This window comes from Panthera tigris, chromosome A2 (genome assembly GCF_018350195.1).
Source record: "Panthera tigris isolate Pti1 chromosome A2, P.tigris_Pti1_mat1.1, whole genome shotgun sequence".
Lineage (NCBI taxonomy): Eukaryota > Metazoa > Chordata > Mammalia > Carnivora > Felidae > Panthera > Panthera tigris.
In genome coordinates this window covers 118,326,487-118,339,630 of record NC_056661.1, presented here as the reverse complement: position 1 = coordinate 118,339,630, position 13,144 = coordinate 118,326,487, and the positions used below count along the sequence as shown (strand labels likewise).

The following is a 13,144-nucleotide window of genomic DNA, read 5'->3' as shown; positions in this document are numbered from 1 at the left end:
TCAAATTCATGTAGCCGACTTCATCCCCTCCTCTGAGATTAAAGAATCTCTGCTACCATGAACCACTATTAGCAATTCCTTCAAGTCAACTCTCAAATATGAACCAGATAAAAATAAATAAATAAGCCAGCCACTTAGGTGGCTAAGCACGCACTAAAAAAATCTGAAGCAACAGAACATACTTATTCTCATGTTTAAAAAAACACCAAATTCTGATTACAAATGAATACAATCTGAAAGAAAACAGATATAATATTAGGACAACTGGGGTGCCTGGGTAGCTCAGTGGGTTGAGCAACCGACTCTTAATTTTGGCTCGGGTCATGATCTCACCATCATGGGATCGAGTCCAACATAAGGCTCCAGACTGAGCTTGGGGTCTGCTTGGGATTCTCGCTCCCTCTCTGCCTCTCTTCCCCCCTCAAAATAAATAAATATTACCCTGGACAACTATTTCGATAAAGTATTCTGGATTCAAATGTATACAGTGGTAAAATTTAGTAAATTAGTACCTGAATGCTCTAAACAGCAAATTATTGGCAAATGGATTATGTTATGGGGGCCCTTGGGTGGCTCAGTTGGTTAAGCATCTGACTTCAGCTCAGGTGTTGATCTCAAGGTTCATGAGTTTGAGCCCCACATCAGGCTCTGCAAGGACAGCAGGCAGCCTGCTTTGGATTCTCTTTTCTCTTTCTCGCCCTTCCCCCACTTATGCTCTCTCTCTCAAAAATAAACATTTTAAAGGATTATGTTTTTTATGGAAATTGTTAGATTTTAAAATGAACCTTACTCATCTGACTTAATCTGGCTTTTCTCACTCTGCTTCCTGAAATCAACTAAAACACTGAGCTATATACAGTTATCTACATAGAATATAAGTGCATCTTCTCTGGTTTCTAGAAACATACCAAAGATATAATTAACAATGTTCAATAACATCTTCACGGCATTAAAATGACAGGATAAAAGGCAAAATAAATAATAATTAGGCAATTCCTCTTTCATTAACACTGCCCCCATAAATACAACCTGTTCAGGTTACAGTTGGGTTATTTGTTTTTGTAAACTAATCTGAAATAAGTTATTTTAGCATGTTTATTTCAGTTTATTTTTTATTTTTGTTTTAGAGAGAATGCTAGCAGGGGAGAAGGGCAGAGGAGAGAGAGAATCTTAAGCAGGCTCCATGCTAAGCTCAGAGCCCAACAGAGGGCTCAATCCCATGACCCTGGGATCATGACCTGAGCCAAAATCAAGAGTCAATGCCCAACCGACTGAGCCACCTAGGGCACGTGCCCTTCAGTTTATTTTAGATCTCTGAATTAAAATATCTTTAAAAGTTAAAAATTCATATAATCTCTTCAGTAACAAATTTATCTTGAGAAAAACTTATACTTTATTTGAGCAGCAACAACAAATTCACTTAAAAAAATCTGCATCAAGAATAACTATTCTTCTTTTCCAAGAAGACTACTTCTGTCGAAAACCTGCTAAGAGCAAATACACTTATATTCTACCTTTATAATACCAGATTCAAAGGATTAAATTTTTTGGTTAGAGCTAAAAGGGAAGCTAGCCTACAAATAAATTTATTGTTTAAGTTATTTCCTGAACACGTATACATTCCACAGACAAGTAATTTTTAATTTTTTTAACATTTTATTTTATTTTTTGAGAGCTCAAAATTTTTTGAGCAGGGGAGCGGCAGAGAGAGAGGGACACACAGAATCTGAAGCAGGCCCCAGGCTCTGAGCTGTCAGCACAGAGCCCAATGCGGGGCTTAAACCCACAAACGCAAGATCATAACCTAAGCCGAACTCAGACACTCAACTGACTGAGCCAACCGGGCACCCCATCCAGACAAATAATTTTTAAATTAGATTTCATGTGTATTTATTAATAAGGGAATATGAAAAAAAAATAGGACAGTATAATTTTACTTACACTGTCTTTTAATGAAACTGAATGATTTCTGTGTATTCCATTATAATGCTTGTTACACATGGATATGTAACATATTTACACACAGATCAACGGAACAGAATCAAGAAAAGAGAAATAAACCAATGCATATATGGTCAATTAATTCACGGAAAAGGAGCCAAGAATATACAACAGGGAAAAAACAATCTCTTCTCTAAATGGTGTTGGGAAAAGTGGACAGTTACATGCTAAAGAATGAAACTGAACTACTACCTTACACCACATACAACAAATCAACTCAAAGACTTAAGACCTGAAACCATGAAACTCCGAGAAAGAAGCTCCTTGACACTGGTCTTAGAATTTTATGAATTTGACACCAAAAGTGAAAAATAAAGAAGTGGACTACAGCAAACTAAAAGGCTTCTGCACAACAAATCAAATTATCAAAATGAAAGCGACTCCCAGGGCGCCTGGGTGGCTTAGTCGGTTGAGCGTCCAACTCCGGCTCAGGTCGTGATCTCGCGGTCTGTGAGTTCGAGCCCCACGTCGGGCTCTGTGCTGACAGCTCAGAGCCTGGAGCCTGTTTCGGATTCTGTGTCTCCCTCTCTCTCTGACCCTCCCCCGTTCATGCTGTCTCAAAAATAAACAAACATTAAAAAAAAAATTTAAAAAAATAAATAAATAAGAAGTGACTTCCAAAATGGGAGAAAATATTTGCAAATCAACCATGTGGTAAGGGGTTACTATCCACAATTGTTTTAAAAATCATACCAAAAAATACACTGAAGTACACCTTATTATTATCAACATTCAAGTTAAGAATATATTTTATGGTGGGGTGCCTGGGTGACTCAGTCAATTAAGTGTTCGACTTCAGCTCAGGTCATGATCTCACAGTTCATGGGTTCGAGCCCCGCATGGCTCTGTGCTGACAGTTCAGGGCCTAGAGCCTGCTTCAGATTCTGTGTCTTCCTCTCTCTCTTTCAAAAATAAACATTAAAAAAAAAAAAATGCATCTTATTAAAAAAACTCAATTCATAGTTTAGGCTCCAAAAGAAAACTACAAAACTTAAAGCCATAGTTTGTTTTAGTCCTATTTGAAAAACAAGACTCGTTATCATTTGGTTTCCTGAGTCTCAGTTTTTAATCTTCTAATTTTCAAATACACAATGAATATACCTACAAACTATTCATTTTTTTAATTTTTTAAAATGTTTTTTCATTTATTTGTGAGAGAAAGAGCACATACATGCGTAAGCAGGGGAGGGGCCGAGAAAGAAAGAGAGACTCTGAGGCAGACTCCAGGCTCTGAGCTTTCAGCACAGAGCCCGACACAGGGCTTGAACTTGTGAACCACCAGATCATGACCTCAGCCAAAGTCGGCTACTTAACTGACTGAGCCACCCTGGCGTCCCAAAACTGCTCATTTTTATGTAAGTCTAAAAAATGTAAAGTTAGGGTAAAAAAAGACTAATCAATACGATGGAATATTACTTGACAATAAAATGAAATAAAGTACTGATAATTATTATACTATGGATGGGCCTTGAAAACATTATGCTAAGTGAAAGAAACCAGTCACAAAAGGCCACACATGATTCCATTTGTATGCAATGCCCAAAATACACAAATCCACAGAAAAAGAAATTTAGTTTAGTGGTTGCCTGGGACTGAGGGGAAAGGAAATAGAGAATGACCACCAACAGGTACAGGTTTCTTCTGGGGTGATGAAAGTGTGCTAAAATTAGGTTATGGAAATGACTGCATAATTCTATACATGTAATAAAAACCACTGAACTGTCTATTGTAAAGTGTTGGACTTTATGGTATGCCAGTTATAAATCACATTTCAATAAAGCTGTTTTTAAAAAAAGATCAATTAGATAAGCTCAAATCTTTAGTCCTTTCAGGCAAAAGTATAGACCGTCATTAAGAGTACTAGAAGGAGCCACACAGCCTGCCTCTACCACTTTACAAACTGTTCAATCTTAGGCAGGTTAAGTAACACCTCTGTGCTATCTTTGTAAAGTTCCTACGTAACAATGCCCACCTTATAGGATTAAATGAGTTAACATAAGTAAACACTCGGAACTGCACCTGGCTTGCATTAAGTATAATGACTTATTTTTATTAATTAGCCTATTATAGGAGAGAAAAATCTACACTTAGAGGTGAATTAGAAATGAATGTAAAAATTATCCTTAATTATGAAAATAATTACTGTTTAAATCTAGGGTACCCATGAATGACAGAACATATACAGATCACATTAAAATACAGGTGAAATATAATATGTATTTTATAATTATTTATAGATGTTAGTTGGTTTCAGTTTTAATCTACTTTGTAATCCTAATTTATTCCTTTAAGCAGCCAATTACACAAAATAATCTAAAACATAATTAAACATAACATTTAAGCCAATCTGTTTTTGATAACCTTAACACATCCAATTCTTTTAATTTACAAAATAGGAGTGTTTCTATTGGCATTTTACAATGAAAAAAGTCAATATTTATAAAAGATGAAAGTTTTTACTTTATAAACATTTAACTCAGTATTTGTCAGGTACTGAATGGCTAACAAGCTAATCTTATTTTATAAAACAAGGAAAACAATTTTTTCTATCATGAAGAAACTGAAGGGTACTACAGATCATTCTGTTCCATACTGTCCATTCTAAAATTTTAAGTGAAATTGTAGATGATACATCATAACAGCCCTTCAGATACTCAGCAGTACATACACTCAGGACCTCAAAGAGAAAACATTTAGAAGACAATTCTTAACAAGCATCAAGATTGTTTTTTAGAATTCACACCACAAGAGATTTAAAACAGGTGCCAAGATATGTCATGGATTTTATAAGCCACCCAACTAAGGCAAGCGACTTCTAGCTGCCCAGCAGGCCTGCCTGATTAGAGGAAGACTGATTCCGGAGGTGGAAAAAAAAAAAAAATTCATTAAAAAGCCCCGTGATTAGAAAAGAAAAGGAACTATTTTTCCCTGCAAGCCCATTATTTCATCCCCAGAAATAAACAGGCAATTGCCAACATATGACTAAGAAATTTTTTTCAACATTATATAAGTATCATTTCTAGAATCTGAGGAAAATGGCATGGATTTCATATTTAGATTTTATTCACATTTTGGTTCTTTCTCTAGATCATCATTATGAAAACTAGTAAAATAATAGCTACATGTAGTGAGAATCTATTTATGTAACAAACACTGTTCTAGGTCCTTTTTTTAATTACCATTTTCATAGTATAGAATACCATTAAAAAAAAAAATATCACTTCTACCTGTTTCATCTTCCCAGAGTACAATACCAACACAAGAATAGTAGCAGGGAAGAAGTCCCCTCCAAGATTAGTGTCTGTCATCAAGACTTATGAGCTGCCATAAAAACTTCTGAAGACCTCTTCTGGATACAAGAGCCACAATCTCCTACAAATTTTATTTTGCTTCATTAATCCCCCGCCCTCAATCTACCACTTTCTCAATCTAAGTATGTCAGAATAAGCTCTCTTATAATAGTCTTATCTGTAGCGCTTAACCCTCGTCATGTGGACAGCATTAACTCTCAGCTAATACTCCACTGAACCAGAGGCACGACCTGATGCACATGAGTAATCTCACACAATTGAAAGCCTACCATTCCACCATTCCTATTCTTCCAATCATCCATTCTTCCCTTGGATTTCAAGTTGATCAGATTTGAAACCTCAAAGGCCACATTTCAGGGCATTTTTGATCTTATGGGCCAAGTACATGCTGTGATGGGCCATTTTCATGAATATCATCTTCTATCTCACTTCCACCCCTCTAATTTGTTGTAATTGAGTGAAAGAAAAAAAGATTGGCATTCCACTTTGGAAAACCGACAAACCCAGGCACAAACGAAATAAACATGTAAAGAATAGAGAGAAAAGAATAAGAACTATACAAAACAGCCAGGGAGTTAAAATAACTGAATACATAATTGAGCTGAAATGTCCTAACAATCAAGGTAGGCACATTTGGTATTTTATCGTATTTTAATTCGGTATACCTGCTTTTACTGCAAGATACTAATAGTAAAATTAGGGGAATAACTGCTTATTTTAAACTAAAAAGGCAAATGGTAATAACAGAGACATTACAGATGTCTCAAGGAAGAGTTAGAATTGTACACATTGTTTGATAGGTCACCCTCTAACTCAAAAGAACACTCTTCAAACAACTACAAGTCAAGAGAAAGTTTTTCAGAATTTAAGCCCTATTTCTGTATCATCTCTGTTCAGGTGTGCAATTTACAACTACTCTACTGGAGTATAAAAATTATTGAAAATCATTGTACCAGTGGTTCAAGTAATAATTAACTGCTCTAGGCCTTGTTGGACAAGAGAATGGAACACATCCCATCTTTAGGGTCAATCATGTCAAAAGACATAAGAATATCCAACCAGTTGTGAGATTGTGATATGTATCATCGCAGTCTGTGTTTGAAAAACTAACCAATTACTTTTCTTATGAAAATAACAGGTCAATGACCAGGTGATTGCTTTTTATTTTCAACTATTAAGTTACATCATTTTTTTTTAATGTTTATTTTGAGAGACAGAAAGACAAAGAGTGAGCAGAGAGGGGAGAGAGAGAATTCCAAGCAGGCTCCACACTGTCAGCACAGAGCCCAATGTGAGGCTCGAACTCACGAACCTTGAGATCGTGACCTGAGCTGAAATCAAGAGTCAAATGCTCAGCTGAGCACAACTGAGTCACCCTAAATTAAATCCATTTGCATCTCTAATGAAACTACACTGTTTTATACTTATACTTCTTTTTCTTACCTCAAGATATTGTGCCAATTTTAATTATGTGGTTTTTTTTTTTTTTTAGGATAATTTATAGCATTGCTCACATCAAAGATTTCAAAATTTTGCCGAATACTACATTTTATTTCATTGAATTCCACTTTTTGGAAAAGTAACTTTAACTATTTTGTTCTATTCTCCCCTTAATCAGCATTTATCACTCCTAATTATATTTCCAACCACCCTCCCCCACCAAATACTGATCAATTATTTTACAACTAGATATAAATCATATAGAAACAGTTGTCAGTTGGGGCACCTGGGTGGCTCAGTTGGTTAAGCATCCAACTCTTGATCTCAGTTCAGGTTGCAACCCCGTGCAGGTGGGACTGAACCCCACGTCAAGCTCTACACTGAGCCTGGGGATTCTCTCTCCCCCTCTCCCTACTCACATGCTCTCTTTCTCTGTCAAAATAAACATTAAAAAAAAAAAACAAAAAACACAGTGGGGTGCCTGGGTCGCTCAGTCGGTAACCAACTGCAGCTCAGGTCATGATCTCAAGTTCATGAGTTTGAGCCCCACATGGGCACTCTGTGCTGACAGCTCAGATCCCGGAGCCTGCTTCAGATTCTGTGTCTCCCTCTCTCTCTCTGTCCCTTCCCTGCTTGTGTGCTCTCTCAGAAATAATAAATGAATAAACTTAAAAAACAAAAAAACAGTTGTCAGGAACCACCTCATCAAGTCTGGTACCAAAAAAAGCTAACAGTATTTTAAACATTTATAACATAAAAGAAGCTGTGGAAGAAAACTGACAGGAACAGACCTATTCTCCTCTAAGTATATATCTAAATGCTGGGTTTTTTTTTTTTTTTTTAAACAGGTAGTTTTTATCCACTTTAACTGGTTTAAGTTCTTGAAAAAGTGGAGTTTCAAGCAATACACTATCAACTCCAAACGGTGACATAAAACACAACTAACCTTATGCTCTGCTTGCAGCTGGTCACATCTCTCTTTCTCATGGTTAAGCTCTCTTTCCATTCTTCCAACTTGTTCTCGAAGCTGTGTTGTATCTTTTTCCAGGACAGCAATTAACTTTAATAGTTCTTCTTTTTCTTTCATGGTTTTCTCAATTTTCAACTATAAAACAAAAAACTCACATTGATTTTTTATAATCCTAAAATGTGATTAGTTTTCCATCTCAAAAAAATAGTAAAGAAATGCACAAAAAGAACTTTTACATACGATTTACTTCATGAATCATACATGTTAAATAAAAACTCAAATCAAATTTAAACCTTCTTTGGGCAAAAAAGGAAACATTAAAAGGTATAAAATCAATAAACTTTATTATGAAGTTGCCTGCTAATCAATTTTCAAATTAGTACCAAAAACAGGGCATATTAAGTTTTCCAAGTGACTTAATTCTGGGTTTTTCTTGAGTATTTATCAAGAAGAAAATGTATACCACTTTTTTTTTTATTTAAATTCAAGTTAGTTAACATACAGTACAGTCTTAGCTTTAGTAGAACCCAGTGATTCATCTTATATGACACACAGTGCTCATCCCCCAAAAGGTGCCCTCCTTAATGTCCATCACCCATTTAACCCACCCACCCCCCTAACCAGCAACCCTCAGTTTGTTCTCTGTATTTAAGTGTCTCTTTATGGTTTACCTCCCTCTGTTTTTATCTTATTTTTCCTTCCCTTCCTCTATGTTCATCTGTTGAGTTTCTCAAGTTCTACATGAGTGAAATCATATATATTCCATAACTCTTCTTAAATGTAAAGCTAGGAGAGATCTTTGAATGTACTAAGAACTCCCTTGTGTGTTATAGAAGACCATCACCTATGGCATTACTCTTAAAACTTTTGGTACTAAGGAATAGCAGCTGCTCTATTTAGCTAAATTAAAACAAACTTTAAAAAACTGCAAATTTTAGGACAAAAATGCAGATTGTAACAATAAATTACATAATTGATTTTGGGGGGCACACTAACAGTAACTCAATTCAGCAAAACCTCCAATATTCTAAAATTACTAATTAAAGGACCTAAAATAGTAGTAAATAAAATAGTTAACTTTTCTCTTACAACAGTCTTTGATTCAAATGGGAATAATGAAGACTCAGAGGGAAAATTTTGCAAAGGAGGCATCATACATTTAGCTAAAATAAAGTTTTCTCCTGGTACACTAAATTGTTTCTCCAGGGTCACGGAATCAAACTGATTAAACTCTAAAATGGGTCTTGTGAAAGTTGGAAGAGCAGCAAATTTTTAGAATGACCCTTCTACCTCTTCCATCAGACCAAATGAAAATAACAGCAATCAAATGCCCTCAAAAAAGAAAAGTTTATTTATTCACTAAACTTCCTTTATACCTTATATTCTGAAAACCAATTTTTGGCTCTAAATTTTCTGGCAGCTTAAAAGTGAAAACATATCTTGACATGGTGCAACAGAAACATTATGAAAGAACCAATTTTCCCAGTGATACATTTAACTGGCATATACTTTTTGAAGAGTTTACTGAATGTTAAATAGAAATTTTAAAAAGGAATTCAAATTAGATAAAAATGTATACAAGTCTAATTCCTGCCTCCAATTATGTATCTGAAATCTTCCAAGCACACAAAATAGTGAAAATTTTATAACTGACACCCATCACCTAAATTCACTGATTATTAATATTTCACCATGTTTAACTCCATCTCCCTTTATCACTTGCTTATGTTTTTGTTTTTTGTTACAACCATTTGAAATTGCAGACATTTCACCCCTAAGTACTCAGAGCAAGCATCTCCTAAAGACAGTCTCCTTTTCAACTACCACTATCATAAATAAGAAAATTAATAATTTTATAACATCCAATAGATAGATATTTTGGGAATAATGGAAGATACATAACTATGACCTATTTTTTTAAAAAATCGAAAATTCAATCAAGGTTCACCTGTTAAATTAACACAAGACATAACCCTTCAATGTCAACAGTGCCACAAATAATATCTCATATATTTGTACTATTTTTGTGTAGTTTTAGATAAAACCATTAAAGATTTTGATGAATGTGGAAATTTAAAATATTTATCAAAAAAATTGGGTCAGATATAAAAATATTTTATCTCAGCATTTAAGAGACATAAATTTCAATTTTCTTTATCAAGTACCCCTTATGAGTAGGAAGAAGTGGAATAAATTGTGCAACATCCCAATTAACTTAGAGAAGGAACATAAGAGAGACACCGATGCCTGAATGTCTGTTTTTCTGCTGGACATCCTGAAATCAGGGTGGTCTAACAAGTATTCAAAAAGCTGCAATATAAACACTAACTGCATTCTTTTTAAGAGCTGGGCTTGTTTCAGCATCTTTGACTAGCATTCAAATATCAGGCTAAAAACCTTGATCATCAGGCGGCTGTCACCACAAAATGTTTCAGTCACCCTATAAAAGTTACATTTCTTTATTTAAGATAAGAAAGGAATTTCTGGAAGGGAAAGGGAAGATATGAAGAATTCACAATAAAAAATGGTTCCTCCAGTTTGACTCTCTAATGAAAGTATTGTATCTATGACCTGTTGTGTTTTTTCTCTAGCCTCAATTTTTGAAGATAAGGATATAAAATCAATAAAATAAAATCAAAGGCATAAAATATTTACATATAAAAAATATCCATCTGGGGCACTCGGGTGGCTCAGTTGGTTAAGCGACTGACTCTTGGTTTCAGTTCAGCTCATGATCTCACCATTTGTGGGTTCAAGCCCCATGTCAGACTCTGCGCTGACAGTTCAGAGCCTGCTTCAGATTCTCTTTCTTCCCCCTCCCTCATGTGGTCTTTCTCTCTCTCTCTCAAAATAAACTTTAAAAATCCACCTGACTATAAAGAAAAAGCAATGACCTGCTGGATGAAACATGAATGTAAATTAACCAAAAATACATAGCGAACCAACTAAATAAGCCGTTTTTCAGAAATTCAAATGTAACATTCTAGTTTCTTAGATTTTAAAGATACTGAAAAATATCTTAAAATAAGAATGTTGTTCTATTTTCTCCTTCAATAATTACTAAAATTTAAGACGTAAGACATTAGACCATCTGCACAGTAAATTTCTATTAGAGCCAATGCGATGACTCCCAAATAGTCAATTAAAAGAATGTAAGAAGGCTTTCACCTTCTCTCTTTAAATTATGGTTAATCCAGGCTATTTACTTGATAAAATGAACACGGAAATCATTCTAAAAATGCTCAACCTAAACTAAGAGACAGGGATATTCCCTGATTCACCCTTCCACAGTGAAATCAATAGCTGACAGGAAGATTTTTAAAGTATTCCAAAAACAACACTCTAAGTTTATTATTTTAGTTAAAAACCATTTGATTTTCAGGTTATTCTTTTAAATTCTTTAAATGCCAACATGAGCCCTGTTCTTAAATTATCTATAAATCACTAGCTCACTGTTGGTACTAACCTCAAGAAGACCAGCTTTTGTGGTCACCACCAACATGTCAGAATTTCCTTCATCTTCCATAGTAAGTAACTCTTCAACTGGAGACGAAGCCCGAAACTGGAAAGGTGTACTTGCTCCACGAATTTCACCCTTATGGGTAACATAACAGAACTGATAAAATTCTCCATCATCATTTGGAAGGTAATATCCTAAAAGAAAATTAATAAAAAAATTGATTAACTTTCCTATTATGAAATTAACGGGGTTTTTTCCCCCATTTAACACACCTTGCCATCTCTGCTCATTCCTGACTCTGTTTAGGTTGCGGGTGGGAATATATCATATAAAGAAATCTTCCCTCAAATTTGACATTCATTCCATGAAAAGAAAGATATTGAACGGAAGGAATGTGCTGTACATGAATTGTATAAAAGAAAGGAAGATGAAGTCCACTTTTGCAGAATAAAAAATAACCTTTGGAATCACACAGCTTTATTCAGCTGTACTACTAGCCATTGTAACTCAACCTCCCTGAGCCCCAGTTTCTTATCTGTAAAACAGCTATGAAGCCATCTACCTCAGAATTACAATCTATAACATATTTACACCATCTAGCCCATTATCTGATGAATATGTTTGATATTTGTTCCTTCTTCCTTCGTCTCAACTGTTACCCCCTTTTAAGATTTGCTGGATTATCCCTGCTCAAAATTAAACTTCACCTCTTCTTCTCCAAAGCTCCCAGTATTTTTTACAGTTAAAATACATACATACCTACCACACTCCATAGTACTTTCAATTACCTTGCTTTATATCCTATCAAGAACTCAGAAATACTGAGGGCAAATATATAATATATATAAAAATTCTAGCATCCCCCACAATGACTTTATAAGAAGGAAGCATTCAGTGGTGGTGAAATGACTACACAAAGATCAATACATTCACCTTATCTTGAATATTCATAACTACCCAGAAATTTGTAACCACTACATCTATTCTTTCATAACTTGAAATTTTCAACCTTATTATTATATCTACTTCACTTGATTTCCTTCTTTAAAAAATATTTAACTTTATTCCTAAGCAAAAAGAGAGAGGATCAGAGAAAATACAAGAAAAGCCTGGGACAACTTGTGGTGCTTGCAAGAAAGAAGTTCCCAAAAAAGAATTCAAAGTGGCAGGAGGTGGAGGGAATGTCAAAAAACACAGGAGCCCACCTGATGGGAGCTCCCAATGGCCAAAGAAAGCTAGAATAATTTGCACAACAAAAAAGGATAGTATTCGATTTTATTCCATAGAAAAAAATAAATACCTATGAGTTTATGGGGAAAGAGACAACTACTCAACATAGTAATTCCAACTAGTAAATGTCCAAGGAATGAGCATAGAAAAGCACCATTAGTGAAACACAACAATAAAAATTGTTGCAAGCTAGTGACTCCTGGGTGGCTCAGTTGGTTAAGTGCCAGACTCTTGGTTCCAGCTCATGTCATGGTCTCACGGTTTGTGGGTTCGAGCCCTGCATCCGGCTGTCTCAGCTGACAGCGCAGAGTCTGCTTGAAAATTCTCTCTCTGCCCCTCCCCTGCTTGAACACACTCACTCTCACTCTCTCTCTCTCTCTCAAAAACATAAACGCACATGAAAAAAAAAAATTTAATTGTTATAGGCAAGATCTTACTGATAGATACTAAAATTAGAGGGTGAAAATTTGAGGAAAAACAAGGTATTTCCTTAGTCTCAAACTAACTCCCCCATAGTATTCATTAATTACAAAAGGAAAAATACTAACTTTACAGTAGAGAAACCCAGCAGATACCAAGTGATCAAGATTAACAACACCAGGGCCACCTGGGTGGCTCAGTCAGTTAATCATCCAACTTCAGCTCATGATCTCAAGGCTCGTGAGTTTGAGTCCCGCATCAGGCTGTGTGCTGACAGCTCAGAGCCTGGAGCCTGCTTCAGATTCTGAGTCT

At 35.3% G+C, this 13,144-nt stretch overlaps 1 protein-coding gene across 1 annotated transcript in view; it reads right to left on the bottom strand.

Annotated features, from left to right (window-relative positions):
• Positions 1–13,144, bottom strand: part of TAX1BP1 (Tax1 binding protein 1) — an 89,342-nt gene that overhangs the window by 50,842 nt on the left and 25,356 nt on the right. Inside the window, exons 4-5 of the mRNA XM_042968844.1 lie at positions 11,189–11,376; positions 7,699–7,857 (exon numbers count right to left, since the gene is read on the bottom strand). Coding sequence (XP_042824778.1) covers positions 7,699–7,857; positions 11,189–11,376 — 347 coding nt within the window. The remainder of the gene's footprint in view (positions 1–7,698; positions 7,858–11,188; positions 11,377–13,144) is intronic.